At 37.7% G+C, this 16,805-nt stretch overlaps 1 protein-coding gene across 3 annotated transcripts in view; it reads left to right on the top strand.

Moving 5' to 3' along the window:
• The window catches only part of ROBO1 (roundabout guidance receptor 1), a 1,291,095-nt gene that overhangs the window by 679,530 nt on the left and 594,760 nt on the right, over positions 1-16,805 (top strand). For all 3 annotated transcript variants that reach the window (XM_045165076.1, XM_045165073.1, XM_045165072.1), the window contains exon 3: positions 15,743-15,826. In XM_045165076.1, coding sequence (XP_045021011.1) covers positions 15,743-15,826 — 84 coding nt within the window. The remainder of the gene's footprint in view (positions 1-15,742; positions 15,827-16,805) is intronic.

Below are 16,805 nucleotides of genomic sequence, written 5' to 3'. Positions count from 1 at the left end.
CATGTTGATGCATGGCAGAAACCATCACATTATTGTAAATAATTATCTTCCAATTAAAAATAAAGTTTTAAAAATATCTATTTAACATAAAATTAGAGCTTCCAAGCTTCTCAGACTTTACCAGCAAAGGCAATACAGCTTGAAGTTCTTATAGAGGGATTCAGGTTGTCTTTCATTATGATTTGGTAGCCTTCTGAATATAATATTTTTTCAAGAAGAATATACAATGTAACTATATCTGTTGTTTAGTCTGTAAGTCATGTCTGACTCTTTGTGACTCCATGGACCATAGGCTGCCAGGATTCTCTGTCCATGGGGTTTCCCAGGCAATAATACTGGAATGGGTTGCCATTTGTGTCTCCAAATGTAACTATTAATGGCCTGGTAAATCAAGTACACATGTGATTGATGAAAATGTTGACATTAATATCTTTATCCTCTAATCATGGCATACAGTATGCTCTTATCATTTTTACAATGATCAGTCACTTACCTATATTTTGTAACTACCTTGGCACATTTTCCACTGTCTGTGTTTTCTCATTCACTGTTATGCTTTATATCTATTTATCTTTGGCAGAATTATGTACAATTAAAAGAGTTCCCCCCCCGGGAGCTACAGAATTATAAATAAGTAAGCAATTTATAACCAGTGGAAGAGTTATATTTACTGGCAAGTTTGGTTACCAGGTATTATGCTGTTAGGTATTTTTTACAATCATATTTAAGCATGAAATACACATTCCAAAAATAAAATTTCAACATTATTGTTAACAAACAGTTTAGTCTTATCCCACCCCCAGAACTTTAAGAATAAAGGTACATATTCTTAGATATTTGACTTACATACATTAATTTACTATTAATGCAAACTGGCCATTAATTTGTTAAATATAAATTGCTAATATTAGGGTCATTTCTGATGCCATATATTATGGTTTTAAGGTTTATGTTAAAGCCTTAGGACATTTTCAACTGCCAAATGTTGCAGATTAAACATTACAGAGAATTTAATTATTTTTCCTTTTCTCTACCAGCAAAAGTTAAAGTATTTATAATTTCTACAATATGTCACTTAAGGTATTCATGCATAGTTACCATAATTCTGGCAATGTGTAAAACTCAATAGATTTTTATTCCATACCTGTGCATTCCAGTTCCCTTTCTAATTTTGCAGGAAAATGTGTTTCTTTAAAAATTCTCACTTCTATTAAAAACTGTTCACAAAAGCCCAATGGAAAAAAGTATTACTTACTATATTAAGCTTTCCATCCATTTCCCATATATGTGCTGACCAAAAGGATCCACGCAGAGCAGCATTATTGACAGCAATCTTATATTTGCTACTCCCTTAGGCTGTCTCCACGCACAGTTGATAAAGAATCCACCTGCCAATGCAGGAGACACAAGAGATGTGGGTTTGATCCCTGAGTCAGGAAGAGCCCCTTGAGGAGGAAATGGCAGCCCACTCCAGTATTCTTGCCTGGAAAATTTCACAGACGGAAGAGCCTGGTAGATGGGGTCGAAAAGAGTCAGACATGATTGAGTGTAAACATGCACACATACACACATACATTAGGATGAAGCTTGAAAAAGTTAAATGAAGCAGTATAGCAGAGGCCGCCAAATCTATAAATGAGCATTATTTCCACATACATAAATAAATGTGTTATGAATTATAAAATAGGAACTGCAGAAGATAGAAATTAATTAGTGCAATATTTTCAAATTTGAACATGAATGTGCAGCATCGTTTCTTCTGAGCCAAAGAGATAATCTCACTAACTAGAAAGTTACTAGTCATTTGACTTCTATTAAGAAGGAAAATCTACTGAGGATTGCCTCCTACCATGTTTTAAACTGTTGACCATTGTTAATGAATGGACTTCTTCATGAGCCAAGAATATTGGCGCCCAGAAAATATGTTTACATAAACTGTCCCCACTATCACTTGAATATGATTAATGACATAAATGGCTTAATGTCTTTTAAGGTATTTGGGGTTATTTGGGGTGTTTATTGTTCAGGACCCTCACTCCCACTGCATGCATACACATATACACATTCCTTAAAAACAGTTACTTGTATTGTCTTAGGTTTCAAGAATTTCCATTAATTTACAATAAGAATGTCTCTTTTGGAACAACATTAGTAAGTGAAACGTATCATCTCACTATTAAAGTACTTGTGAGAACAAAGGCTGGCTGTTTCCCATTTAAACACACACACACACACACACACACACACAAATGCAAGCTAGAATACTCTGAACAACATAATGGAAGTACATTAAAAAAAAAAGTCAAAATCAACAAAGTAAAACAGAGGGAAAAAAAAGCACAGTGGATATGCTATTCTAGCATTCATAATTGTAATCAGTCGACTATATAGTATACGTGTGTAGCTGATTACACTCAGCAACACATAACAAAGAAAGGGAATGCTGTTTCCAAACGAAGCTTGACTTCATCAATTGTAAATGCTGAAAGGCTGTGAGCCAAGCAAACTGAAATAATGAAGGAAGAATCAAGTGCAAGCTGATTGGATCAGCAGTGCCCAAGGTAGCTTCCCTGCTTTCAGTGGGGATTTGCTTCAGTAAAACCTCTTGTGGCCCAGTGATGGCAACAAACAGGCCTTCACCAAGGAGAGGTAGGGGAGGGCTGTAAGGAAAAGAGCAAGAGTGAAAACCAGACAAAAAGTTACCACCGTGGCCACTCTTACATTGCGGGGAAATCAATGGAGGGGGATGAATGGGAGAAAGCGCCACAGCTCTCTCTGGTCCTCAATTGGACATAGCTAATCCCCGTGACCTTTGGGGAAGCCGAAGGCATAAAATGATCCCAGTCATCAAAAGCACCATTAGAATGAAGAGCACAAAACTGTGGCTATGGTTAGAAAACGCAGACAATGAAGAGAGTATGGAGGAAATTTGTCCCTTTAGCAGCTGAGTGAATGCTGCCTCAGAGATTCCCATAATGGTTGCAGATGGACAGCGGTCACCACTGGCAGGACAGTTGGGAGAGGGTGGGTTGGGGAGGAGCTGGAATTTATCACGTGACCTCGGGCCCAACTTGCAAATGTTTCAGGCTTTCCCCTCCTCCTTCCAATTTACCAGCAGTTTCTATATGTCTTTCAGTTCAGTTCAGTCACTCAGTCATGTCCGATTCTTTGCGACCCCATGAATTGCAGCACGCCAGGCCTCCCTGTCCATCACCAACTTCCAGAGTTCACCCAAACTCATGTCCATCGAGTCAGCGATGCCATCCAGCCATCTCATCCTCCGTCGTCCCCTTCTTCTCCTGCCCCCAATCCCTCCAGAGACAGTAAATGAAGGGCATGGGTTGAAACAGCAGTGGGCAAGGAAAAAAAAAAAAGAAAGTTGCCCTAAGAATGAGGAATTCGGTAGGGTAATTTCAATATCATGTATTTTTTTCCTTAAGAAATAAAATTGAGTAAATTCCTCCTTGTCAGCACAAAGCAACCAGACAATTAGGCAAACTAAAAATAAAGCCTGCAGTTCAAGAGGTCTGCCATTTGTATGAAATGCTATCCATGTGGAAGTACATCCTGAATGATTTAGCAGGGAATTCTGTGTGAGTGGGTTTCACTGGTAGCTCAGATGGTAAAGAATCTGCCTGCAGTATGAGAGACCTAGGTTCGATCCCTGGGTCAGGAGGATCCCCTGGAGAAGGGAATGGCAACCCACTCCAGTATTCTTGCCTGGAGAATTCCATGGACAGAAGAGCCTGGAAGGCTCTGTTGGGTGGCAAAGAGTCGGACACGGCTGAGTGACTTTCACTTTATTCATCTTTTATCCTATATAAATTCAAACTTGGAACATTAAAACAGAAATAGAATGTGCTTTTTTCATTTCAAGAAGCGAGTATGTAGGGGTTTTTTTCCCCATTAAGAACATTAAATGATCCTTTTAACATTGATTTTAAATTTAAGTGTTAGTCGCTCAGTCGTGTCCCACTCTTCGTGACCCCATGGACTGTAGACCACCAAGTTCCTCAGTCCATGGGATTCTCCAGGCAAGAATACTGGAGTGGGTTGCCATTTCCTTCTCCAGGGGATCTTCTCAACCCAGGGATCGAACCCGGGTCTCCTGCACTGCAGGCAGACTTTTTACCGACTGAGCTACAAGGGAAGCTGATTTTAAACTTAGATGAATTATAATAATAGGTAACATTTGCTGACTTCTTATTAGGTGTTTGGGATAGTAAGATCTTTACAAATACTTGCTTATTTAGTCCTCATAAAACTTCTATGAATCAATACTATTATTTCACAATTTATAGATGAAGAGACTGAGGCCAAACAATGAAAAGATAAAATGACTTGTCCAAGGTCACAAAGTTAACTGGTGCCTCCTAAATATCACACAGTATCAAATATCTAAAGAAACAATCATACGTACTTATAGTTATTCCAAAATACTAAGCAAATAATTTGATATTTTGACTGAATTTAACAAACCATGTGGATCTTACTTGAATATCATTCAACATGTAACTAGCAGCAGTGATTGGAAACATTGTTTTATTCATACACTTGAAGAAAATGGTAGTAAATCTGCCCATTCTATGGTGAGAAAAGAGTATTTGCTAAAAAGAGAAAGATGTCTGTGTTTTTATTCAGAACCTCAAATGTGATCACCATACCTCAAAACCAGATTTATCCCTCTATAAAAAAAGGAGTGATCTATTTCTTCTTGGTCCCCAACATCATTTTAATGCTACGGAAGGAGTATTCCATTAATGCAGGTATTCCTATTGTGCCCCTTCTGCCCTTAACATGCGAGATGTGTCTGTTCATACAGCTGGTACAGCTGGGGCCACCACCTGTTAACTAACTTCAAGCACCATTTAATTAGCCCGTGTTGAAGTTACCCTATGCTTTGACTGGAAAGGAGTGGAACAGTAGCAGATGCTAAGCACAATAAAAGAAAAGCCCTTGAATACCAGGGCAAAGTGGGTGGAGAGAATAACAAAAAAGTCAACAGACAGAGAGAGACAGAAATATTAGTAAAATCGACCAGAAATTAACTCACAGATAAAGTTCAAGGGAGCAAGTCTCTGCAGATTAAATTCCATCCCACCAAGTTATCTGTCACATCGGAGGTAACTGAGGATTTTATTTGAGCATTTTGAATATATGCAGAATTCAATTGGACAACTGGCTTAGTTTTTCAATTATATAAAGGGATAGTCATTACTTATTGTTTCCATGAAAACCTCCTTGACTTTCAGAGAAAAAAATCCAGGCATCAAAGAAAAAGAAATGTTGTCAAGATAAAGCATAATTTTCCCTAATATTTTAAGAGCTCTAATTTGTCAGTGTTCCCACCAGAAGAGATCTGGAAACAAATGGTTTTAAAATTATGAGCATTTCTCCATCAGTAGAATGATTTCCATGCAGAAGGCACTTTATCTTGCTTTGTCAAATTAAGTTGAATTTAAATGAGTTAAAAACATCTTCTGGTGATATTTGTATTCTTCGGAGTTGCAAGCTTATCCATTAATGTATTTGTCTTCCTAACTTTGAGTAGTATATTTTATGATAATAGGATTTTACAGATAGACATAGATGTATAAAGAGATATCTCTCTCTCTCTTTTTTTTTTTTTTTTTGCTGTTTTTGCTTTAATATAGGTTAATCTCTAGTACTTGATCAGATTTTGCCAGCTTGGGATATATCCCAAATTAGCTCAAACAAAATTATATTTGAGAATTTTCATGTAGCTATTTCTCCATTGTTTTTCCAGAACTGTAATATTTTTACAAATTCAGAAACAATGTGACATTGGCAAACCAAATATTAATTCAAAATTTGTATATTACTTCAGTTTCAAGAATAGCCTCTCTGAAGAATACATTACATTTGCTCATCAGGATATATCTGTACTTTTATCTATATGTCTATATCTTAAATTACTCAAATCAGAGAGTGCTCATAGAAGCAGAAGTAGAGTTCACCTACCTAGCAATATTTAATAGTATTCTTTAAATTACAACTTCTTTTGACTTTGAGAATTATCATTATTTATTATATTTTCCTTTATATATGGTTTGTCATAGATGGATATTTGTAAATCACCCCTTTTTAATATGCAAGAAGGTCAACTTTCACCAGGAAAACACTCATAAGACTTAAGTTTAACAATTTTCTATTTCCTAGAATACATATTTGCATGGAAAGTGGGAAAGGTAGAAGGCTATTATTCTATCAGCAATAGTAATTTACCATAATGCCATTCTGAATTAGAGTTATAGTAAATTTAACTATGTGAACATATAAGAGAATCTTAAATAAGGAAATAATTGATATTCATTCATTGAGAAAAGTACCTCTGTCTTAAACTCTTGACTCTAGCAAAACTGAGTCAGTTTTTCATCCAATCATTCAGCAAAAATGTATTGATTATCTACTCTGCTCTAAGTACTGTGCTAGGGCCAGGCATACTAAGTCATGACCCTGCTTTAAGTGCTCTTAAGCTTATACCAAAACATAAATCTTTGTCCCTGAAGAGTAACAAAAAAAGCTGTTGTCAAAAAAGAGGACTCTGAATTTACCTTGGGTTTTTTTTTGTCAGTAGTTCAATCTCCAAATTTACATTTTAAAATATGTAGGCAAAACTTTATTTTAATGATAAATCCTATTTTCATAATATTTTACTGTGTATTTCTAGCTTAAACACAACCAGTTTCCTTGTGTATTCTGTATGGTCTATGAAAGAATACAGTGAAGAAACCCTGTGAGATGCTTAATGGGGCTCAGAAATAGATTTGTGAAATTACCCAATCTTATTGTTCAGCAACTGGAAAAGAATCACTAACCTGGTGTTCCATTGCCTATATACTATCGAATTCCATCCAGTCCCGAGAATTAGATTAATGAGTAAAGACAGTATAGTAAAATAGAGTACCATGAAAATATGTGGATGCTTTGGAGTCAGAAATTTGAAATTAAATTCCAAATTCACTGCTTACTAATTGCATGACAGAGACCAGAGGAATTCTCTGAGCATTAGTTTCACCATCTTTAAAATGGGAATATCGTAATGTGAACTATGATTATGATGATGACTATGATCTTGATAGAGCTGTAAAAATGACGTGAGAAAATATACATATACATAAAGTGGTTTACTTAATATTAAGTAAACTAAAAGCATTCAGTTCAGTTCAGTTGCTTAGTCATGTCCGACTCTGTGAGCCCATGAACCGCAGCATGCCAGGCCTCCTTGTCCATCACCAACTCCCAGAGTCTACCCAAACCCATGTCCATTAAATCAGTGATGCAGTCCAACCATTTCATCCTCTGTCATCCCCTTCTCCTCCTGCCTTCAATCTTTCCCAGCATCAGGGTCTTTTCCAATGAGTCAACTCTTTGCATCAGGCGGCCAAAGTATTGGAGTTTCAGCTTCAACATCAGTCCTTCCAATGAACACCCAGGACTGATCTCCTTTAGGATGGACTGGTTGGATCTCCTTGCAGTCCAAGGGACTCTCAAGAGTCTTCTCCAACACCACAGTTCAAAAGCATCAATTCTTCAGCGCTCAACTTTCTTTATAGTCCAACTCTCACATCCATACATGACAACTAGAAAAACCATAGCCTTGATTAGATGGGCCTTCGCTGACAAAGTGATATCTCTATTTTTTGATATGCTGTCTAGGTTGGTCATAACTTTCCTTCCAAAGAGTAAGCATCTTTTAATTTCATGGCTGCAGTCACCATCTAGAGTGATTTTGGAGCCCAGAAAAATAAAGTCAGCCATTGTTTGAATATTATTTGTGATTATAATCAGAACAATTTTTACTTCTGTTTTCTCACGTACTATGCATTCTAATCAACTAAACTAGAAAATGAGAAAAAGAACTAATATTTAATTTGAAATCATTGTATGAAATCTTTTTCATTTAATGACCTGGACCCAGAATCTTAGGTCACAGTTACATAACCTAGTTTATCACAGAGATTATTTTAGTCAAATACCAAACTGCTTGAATGTTTTTTCTTTCTCTCAGTGGTAATGGATGATAAAATCTTCCAGTTTAGGAAGAACCATCTGGGCTTTCCTGGTAGCTCAGCTGGTATAGAGTCCATCTGCAATACTAGAGAACCTAGTTTGATTCCTGTGCCAGGAAGTTCCCTTGGAGAAGGAAGAGGCTACCCACTCAAGTGTTCTTCTGCTTCCCTGATTGCCCAGACAGTTAAGAATCCGCCTGCAGTGTGGGTTCAATATCTGGGTTCAATCCTTGGATTTAGATGATCCCCTGGAGGAGGACATGACAACCCATTGCAGTATTCTTGCCTGGACATGAGGAGCCTGGTGGGCTGCAGTCTATGGGGTCAGAGTTGCTTAATGCAGCTAAGCACTAAGCACACCAATTCACTAAAAACTTTATTTGAATACATATTTTACATCAATTTTATCATTTAAATTCATTTTATCTCAACATATTTTCTAACAATCATTAAATCATTGTCCACATGGATCATTATATTCCTGATTCTTGTATCTTTGAAAGAATATAACACAGCAACATTGACTTTCCTTCTAATAGCAAAATTGAAAGCGGCTATAAGATGTTGTTTTCTCTTTGTTACTATATTGCTGCTTAAAAAGTTAGGTTTCATTCAACATTTTGTAGCATAATTTTGGAACCTGACACATAGTAAATATTCTATAATGTATGCTGCTGCTGCTGCTAAGTCGCTTCAGTCGTGTCCGACTCTGTGCGACCCCAGAGACGGCAGCCCACCAGGCTCCCCCGTCCCTGGAATTCTCCAGGCAAGAACACTGGAGTGGGTTGCCATTTCCTTCTCCAGTGCATGAAAGTGAAAAGTGAAAGTGAAGTCGCTCAGTCGTGTCCGACTCCTAGCAACCCCATGGACTGCAGCCTACCAGGCTCCTCCGTCCATGGGATTTTCCATGCAAGAGTACTGGAGTGGGTTGCCATTGCCTTCTCCCTCTATAATGTATAGACTTCTGGAAAAGTCAGTATTCACTGCGAATGATTTTTTTTTAATTGCTTCATTCTCTAAATTTTTAAAGTAGACATTCCTAAAAGCATCTACTTTTTTTTTTCTTTCCACCTCTATAAATGTAACTCTTATTTCTTCTCTTATCCCCAGAACAAAACAATGGAGAAAATGATAATGTACTTTCCATAATTATTTTAACCATATTTGACTAAAGCAGAAGTTTGAGTTTAATTTTAATTTGATCTTATAGAATTGTGACACAAATTTAAAGCTTCACAGACATAGTTTTTGTACTTAATTTTGTAATTCATTGCCTGGGTTTCTAATTAAATGTTCTCAGTACTTCATTTAAAGTACCCATTCCCTGCATTCCTCTTGATTAGTAGGAAAGAATCAATGAGAATTGATCCAATTTGTAGAACACAATTCTCATATTGATAGTAGTTTATATTCATTTGCTTTTCCCTAATCTTTTATTAATGGTCATCTTCAAAATGTCAATTAATGCCAAAGACCTCACAGTGATAATGCAAATCTATAAAGAAACTGGCTTGACACTTTACAGCAGGGCCAAAGGAAGAAGTTTTAGCATATATTTTCATAACTGAGAATGACAGAAATGAAGGGCAAAGAAGAAAACGCTAATGTTCCAAGCTATGAATTTCACACTCAATTAAAAAAATAAAAATAAATAAATGAAACAATTTAAACAACAGAGGCCTCTACATTTCCATAAAGTAACACTAACTGCCATAATATAATAAACAGTTTAGAGAAATATGGGTTGAATGGTAGTACAAACATACAAATATAAGTCTTTGTACTACAAAAATATTAGCTATTTTACTCATATCACTAGGAAAGAGAAACTTCATTGCATGATTTTCTGCTGCATATTATAGAGAAAAGTTTGGACCACTCAGTCTTCCTCTGTGATCCTTTAAACTTTTGGGAATGTTTTTCATAATAGATTGAGTAATAGTTAATGTTATGCCATATTTGCTTTAGTGCTTTTAATATACTTTTCTGAACCATCTGAAAGTAACTTAAAAGTAATTCATCCTTTACTTATTCAACATGTGTATCCTAGGAATACATTTTGTTTTCTGTAGATTTTAATTTGGATCTTAAGTGTTGATTGAATTCAGGGCAAGCATTATTAGCCCAGACACTTCCTAGGTGTTACTGTATGTTTTATCATGTAATTATCTTCCCACTTTTAGTTACCAGCTATTGGTGATATGAAATTTGCTTACTGAGTGCAAATGGTGACTGCCAGGTCGGTCTATCCATTATAAAAGTGAATTTTTTCTTATGCAGTTAGCAAGTAATCTGGGGTAATACATTTTCCCAGTATATGCTGTTCCCTACCATTTTTACCAAATGGATTTAGTGTCTTTTGATGATGCTTGTCTGAATGAATAATTTTGTTAGAGGTTGCTATATAATGATTTTTTTCTAATTCAAAGTTTCCATTATTGTTTGGCATAGCTGTTGGGTAAACTTCAGTAAAGGAATTATTACATAAAATAACAAATTTCAAATTTACCCTTAATGTACCATTAAAGAAAGTTGTATCACCTTTAATACATTATTATATTTAAAGAGAAAGTTTTCTGAAAGATACAGAAAAGCATAGGTCTTCATTCCCATTTATTATTGTTGTTGCTCTTATCAAATTTGTATAAGACTGTTACAAGAAGGCCCATTCATATATTATATAGCCTATACAAATATATGTGTGTATTATATGATTATGTATGTGGACACGCACCCCACTCCAGTACTCTTGCCTGGAGAATCCCATGGACAGAGGAGCTGGTAGGCTGCAGTCCATGAGGTCACTAAGAATCGGACATGACTGAGCGACTTCACTTTGACTTTTCACTTTCATGCATTGGAGAAGGAAATGGCAACCCACTCCAGTATTCTTGCCTGGAGAATCCCAGGGACGGGGGAGCCTGGTGGGCTGCCATCTCTGGGGTCGCTCAGAGTCAGACACGACTGAAGCAACTTAGCAGCAGCATATTGGACACATATAACCATATGCATTTTATATATGTGCATATATATTTTGTTTATATATTGTAGGTTTAGATTTGGCATACAACCCACTCAAAAAAAAAAATAGAAATAAAACCGTATAGCAAAATCCACTAGAAAAAATAACCCCATAAGCCAGAGTCTAGTTTTAACTACAGATATTAACCTTTCACTGAATTGCAAATTATTAAAAATATAACACAGTGATAACTCTCTTAACATAGACAGGGAACATAGGAAATAAGTAGGTCAAAGGAAAGGATGATAAGCTCAGTATTTCGTGGGAGAAAGTGTGAGGTTTCTTGGAAATAAGCAGTGGAGATTAGATTTGGTGATTGGTAGAGAATCTAATAGGAGAAGGCAATGGCACCCCACTAGTACTTTTGCCTGGAAAATCCCATGGATGGAGGAGCCTGGTGGGCTGCAGTCCATGGGGTCGCGAAGAGTCGGACACAATTGAGCGACTTCACTTTCACTTTTCACTTTCATGCACTGGAGAAGGAAATGGCAACCCACTCCAGTGTCCTTGCCTGGAGAATCCTAGGGACGGGGGAGCCTGGTGGGCTGCCGTCTATGGGGTCGCACAGAGTTGGACACGACTGAAGCGACTTAGCAGCAGCAGCAGCAGAGAATCTAAGGACTGAAAAAAGTTTCATCATCTTCTAAAACAATAGCTGAATCCATGAGCCTGAATGAAGAAAGCTGCAGAGAGCATGTTGAACAAGAAATGGATGAGGTCTGGAGTCCTGTGAAAGACAAGCATTTAAAGAACATTGGGAGAGAAACGGAATTTCATAGATGAGTCATTAGGTCTGTATGACCTCATTGATTAGAATTAAAGTTTAGATCTAGAAAACAGCTTTTTGAAAAAAGAGCCCTAACATAAGAGAGGACTTAACTATAAAATTGGAATGGGTTACTTTGAAAAGCAGTGAAGATCATGTGGCCACTAAATTTAGATGAATTTGCAAATCCAATGAAAAATTGTTGTAAATCTTTCATATTTCTTTCATAATTTCTTTCATAAATCTAACATATTTCTAACCCTGAGTGTCTATACTTTTATGACTCATGAATTCTTTTTCTATTGAAAAAGATGTTTTATATGCTTTTGAAAGTACTAGGGATATAGAGAGTACAATAGCATCTAATTTATATCAAGTTAGTTTTTTTTTTCTGAGTATGGTAAAAGTTGCTCAGTCCTGTCTGAACTCTTCGTGATCCCATGGAGTCGGACATGACTGAAGCGACTGTAGTCCATGGAATTCTCCAGGCCAGAATACTGGAGTGGGTAGCCTTTCCCTTCTCCAGGGGATCTTCCCAACCCAGGGATCGAACCCAGGTCTCCCGCACTGCAGGTGGATTCTTTACCAGCTGAGCCACAAGGGAAGCCCAAGAATACTGGAGTGGGTAGCCTATCCCTTCTCCAGCGGATCTTTCTGACTCAGGAATTGAACCGGGGTCTCCTGCATTTCAAACAGATTCTTTACCAACTGAGCTATCAGGGAAGCCCTGAGTATGATACTTGTACAGAAATTACAGGTTTTGTATTTTCAAATTGTTGCATACTGAAAGCTTATCACTTGAGTGAGATTCACATTCTTGGTTATCACCTTTCATTAATTCATGAATTCTCTTAAAGGAAAAAGAAAAAAAACTATTCAAGTCTGTTCAGCGTTGCAGGTCCACTGTTAGATTTCAGGTTACCAATCTGAAACAGATGACCTGATCTTCAGGGAATTCGCCGTCTAGTGGGGTAACAGATGCACGGAAGCCAGCACCCCTAGTGCCAGTGCATTTTTCAGTGTCCTGATGGCTTTTATCAACTGCAGCCACACCTACTTCAATTCAGGCCTGGATGGCTCTAAATAAGCGCTAAATAATCTCTTGCCTCATTTATGTTCTATTCTACAGCTCACATAATCAATACCAGTTAACAAAAACTTTAAATATCTTTTGGACTCTCTCCTACGGCTCACATGCTGTTAGTCAATTGGTTGTTTGCTGTCATGATTACCTTTTGACAGAAAGGAAGAAGACAAAAGAGTGACATCTTTTGTTTCCTAGACCTAAAGGTCTGGCATAAAAAGTTAAAGTGTGAGTCACTCAGTCATGTCTGACTCTGTGCGGCCCCGTGGACTGGAGCCCACCAGGCTCCTCTGTCCATGGAATTGTCCAGGCAAGAATAATGGAGTGGGTTGCCATTCCCTTCTCCAGGGGATCTTCTGGATCAAGGGATCAAACCTGGGTCTCCCGTGTTCCAGGCATATTCTTTACCATGTAAACCACTAGGGAGGCATATTAGTGATTAAAGAGAATACTAGGCAGACAGAATATACTGCACAAGTAAGGTAAGATTCATTGATGAATAGTCTGTTATTTCCTGAGCCTAGGAAGGGGCCAGAATGTTGATGAGTAGAAACAGGAAAGCAAATTCAGAAACCACTTAGGATAAGTTACACATAGGTGAAAAATCTACTTTTAGCAGACTTAGGTATCTTGTTTCAAATGATAGTGAACTTCCTTTCCTTGTCTCTGCTGTTTTTGTAATAATGTCCTGATTCTCATCAGAGAAGCTTTAATAAAAAAGCGTTCACAGGCCTTATCCCTAAAGTCTTATAATACCATTACAGACAAATTGACTTAGATTTGGATAGATTTTTACTGTATTTTCAACAGAGCGGTGAGATATATGTGCTTTCACATTAAATAAACTATCTCATCATAAATTGAAAGTAGTATTTCCTTTGAAAGAGGGCATCTGCTACTATAAATACGTAGTCTGTAAAATTAAAGTTGACCCTAAACACACTGTATCTTTTAAAACTTGATTGTAAACAGGGGTGGTCCCTTAAAAGCCTTTTAATACATTTGAGCAAGCACCTTCCGTTTATCTTCCTACATGAAACTCTTTTATTTGGTTAGTCTATCTGAGCAAGGTTACTTAGTTTGAGACAGAACATTGTCCTAACACTGCTTCAAAATACACAAAAATGCCTGGTTCCCATTCCGTCTTACTGCTGTGACTTACATCTCTGACCAAAACAATCTGTGCATATAAATAAGTTAACAGACTGGAGGGGTAGCTGGCGCACTGGTTCCCTGCCCTACCACTCCCAGAGTTGGTTTTAAGGACAAACATGACAAGAGCCATGGCTGGGAAGGCAAGGATGAATAGAGTGATAATGAGCCCTCTTTTTTCCCCTTTAGTCTGCAGAGATCTGAACCTTTTTTCCCTTCATTTTAACCTCACCAGGGTAATTAAATGACACATGGACTGGGGAGGAGGGAAGACAGGGACAGGGTCGTTAAACATGCTACATGCAAAAAGCCACAAAGCAGACTCACGTGGGACTTTTTATCCTCTTTTAAAATGTTCTACAGCCTCCTTGAATAGCGATGTCTAAGACAAAATGTGTCAGCTTAGCTAAAAAAAAAAAAAAAACTAGCAGGGACACAAAATTAATGACCCCTGTGCCGTTTCTAAAGGGGCATTACCTGCGTGTCCTGGCTGCCTCATTCATAAGTGACAGACTTTCCTTCCTCGAGTAAACAGCTGTGCTTCTTCACTGCTCAGACTAAGAAACCCTCTGTAGCAGCTGTTTAAGGTGGTTAAAAACCCTACAGAACAGCACAACTCGAATGACCTAGGACTCTCTGGTATTCGATCTAGGAGGTAGGCACTTGGGTTTTATTGTGTCTGTCTGCTTATCCACAACAGAGCTTAGAGACTCTGCCCATATTTATCTAACACACAGAGATAAGACACACAGTGACTGAGCACCAGTGAAATCAGTGGTGTCACTGGGTATGTATATCTATTTATACAGCAGCTCAGCTTTTGAATATTGGGACTTGAATGCAATTATGCTTAGCCTAAAATTCAACATAGGAAAATTGATGTGCAGTTTGAAAAACATACAAAACCATTTCTTTTATTCAAGAAAAGTGAGAATGAATGAATGAAAGTACCTGTCTGGGTGATTGTAATCTAGAATCAAAAGCAATTTGGAATGTTTTCAAATATTCAAACCCAAATGTGCAAAGTTAAGTCTCCTTTTACACATGCATTCATTTTAGTGAATTTATCTCAGTCCTTTAAGATGACAAATTGCTGCCTTTTGAGAGATGGGATGTTGCAGTGCTTTCTTTACCGCTGCTCAGAAAAGTATGACGTTTTTATCATCTGCCCTCTTCTTTGACAAGACCCTCTTTCTCCGCACACCCTCCCCTCCTCCACCACCCATATGAGGTACAGTCCCTGGAGTCTGTAATTGGCAGGAGATGAAGCGATGATGGGGAGTGATCACAGTCAATAGCTTTGATTAACAATAAGGTAGAAAATTAGCAATGCTAGCATTCAGTCACCCTGCCCTCTCCCTCCTCCATATGCTCTCTCAGTCCGTGCTGGCGGCCTCACAGAGGGCAGTCAGAGCCCTTTCGCCAGCTTTGAAGTGCAGCAAAGGTGCAGGCAGAGCAGAGAATTAGGGAAATTAAGGAGCAAAAGTAGCAAGTGTAAGCCATGATGCTGAGACCTTCGCAGGGCTTCGCGTGCCGCAGGAGGGGCGAGGAGCAAGTGTGCTGTGTGTTGTCCCTGTGTGTTTTTCTGTCACATGTGGATTTACTTGTGTCTGGACATGCTGTGATCGAAATGGCAACCACTGTTACTGTGACCCCATCAGCAGCTCTGGTGTTGTTTTCGACAGACCCTGAAGACGTAGAGAGGGGAAAAGACCACGGGACGCCCATCCCCGCCTCTGATAACGATGACAATTCGCTGGGCTATACAGGTAGAGTGTTTCTTTCCCAGATACTAACCTTCCATTTCTCCTGAAATGCATCCACCTCCATCAGTCATCAACCACCTGTGTAAAATTATCTTTCTAACCATCTCTACTTGCTGCTAACAACCCCAACAACTTCTTCTCCTCATTTTCCAGATTTTATTCATTCTTCAGCTGGGAGACCATATTGCTAGAGTAAACACTCTGGGGAAGAGAAATGTAACATGAAAACTGCTTGCATTTCTGTTGTCTATTACTTTTAATATAAAAGGATGTTTATCAGCCTGCAACATTGGTGTCGCTAATATGTTTAGAAGCATCATACATTCTTAGAGTTTTAATATCTAACTAAATTGCTATCAAAAGAGATAGAAGACTACTTTCAAGTAATTGAGGATCAAAATTATCCGTACTTTTGTTTTTTGTTGATACGCCTGTAGTCTTACCAACAACAGAAAGCAAACTCTTAACAAGAGTGTTATGAATCAGAATTACCAACTTAGATCTCAGGATTGTGTTTGCATGACTTCTTCTTACCTGATCTACACACCAGTTCTTAAATAGATGCATGCATATATCAGCATAAAAGTAACAATTTAACTGATTGAATCTATTAGAAATAATTCATATTACAAATGTCTAAGAATGATTATGCTGGAAATAATGAAAATGTTTCAGGCAGAATTTGTAAGCATAGTTATAAACATAGCTGCATAAGTTATGCATCTGAGACAATTTGACTAAATCTTTAGATAAAAGCAAAGATTGAAATACAACACTCTTAACCCATTGGATCAGAAAATGATGTGACAGTGGTCATGTTGTAATAGCAGCTGTTTATTATGTTCTTTTCATAAGTTCTTGTTAGCACAGTTTCATAGATTTTGCCAGCTTGTGGGCTGTAACTAGGGGTGTGTGGGGGGCAGAGTAGGTATGTGGTAAAGTAGCTGGGGTTAGAGATAATGGAGATGTGTATAATTATAAT

The sequence above is a fragment of the Bubalus bubalis genome, chromosome 1 (assembly GCF_019923935.1).
Source record: "Bubalus bubalis isolate 160015118507 breed Murrah chromosome 1, NDDB_SH_1, whole genome shotgun sequence".
In the NCBI taxonomy this organism is placed as follows: Eukaryota; Metazoa; Chordata; class Mammalia; order Artiodactyla; family Bovidae; genus Bubalus; species Bubalus bubalis.
Note: the sequence above shows the minus strand (reverse complement) of the source record. Positions and strands in the feature narration are given on the sequence as shown.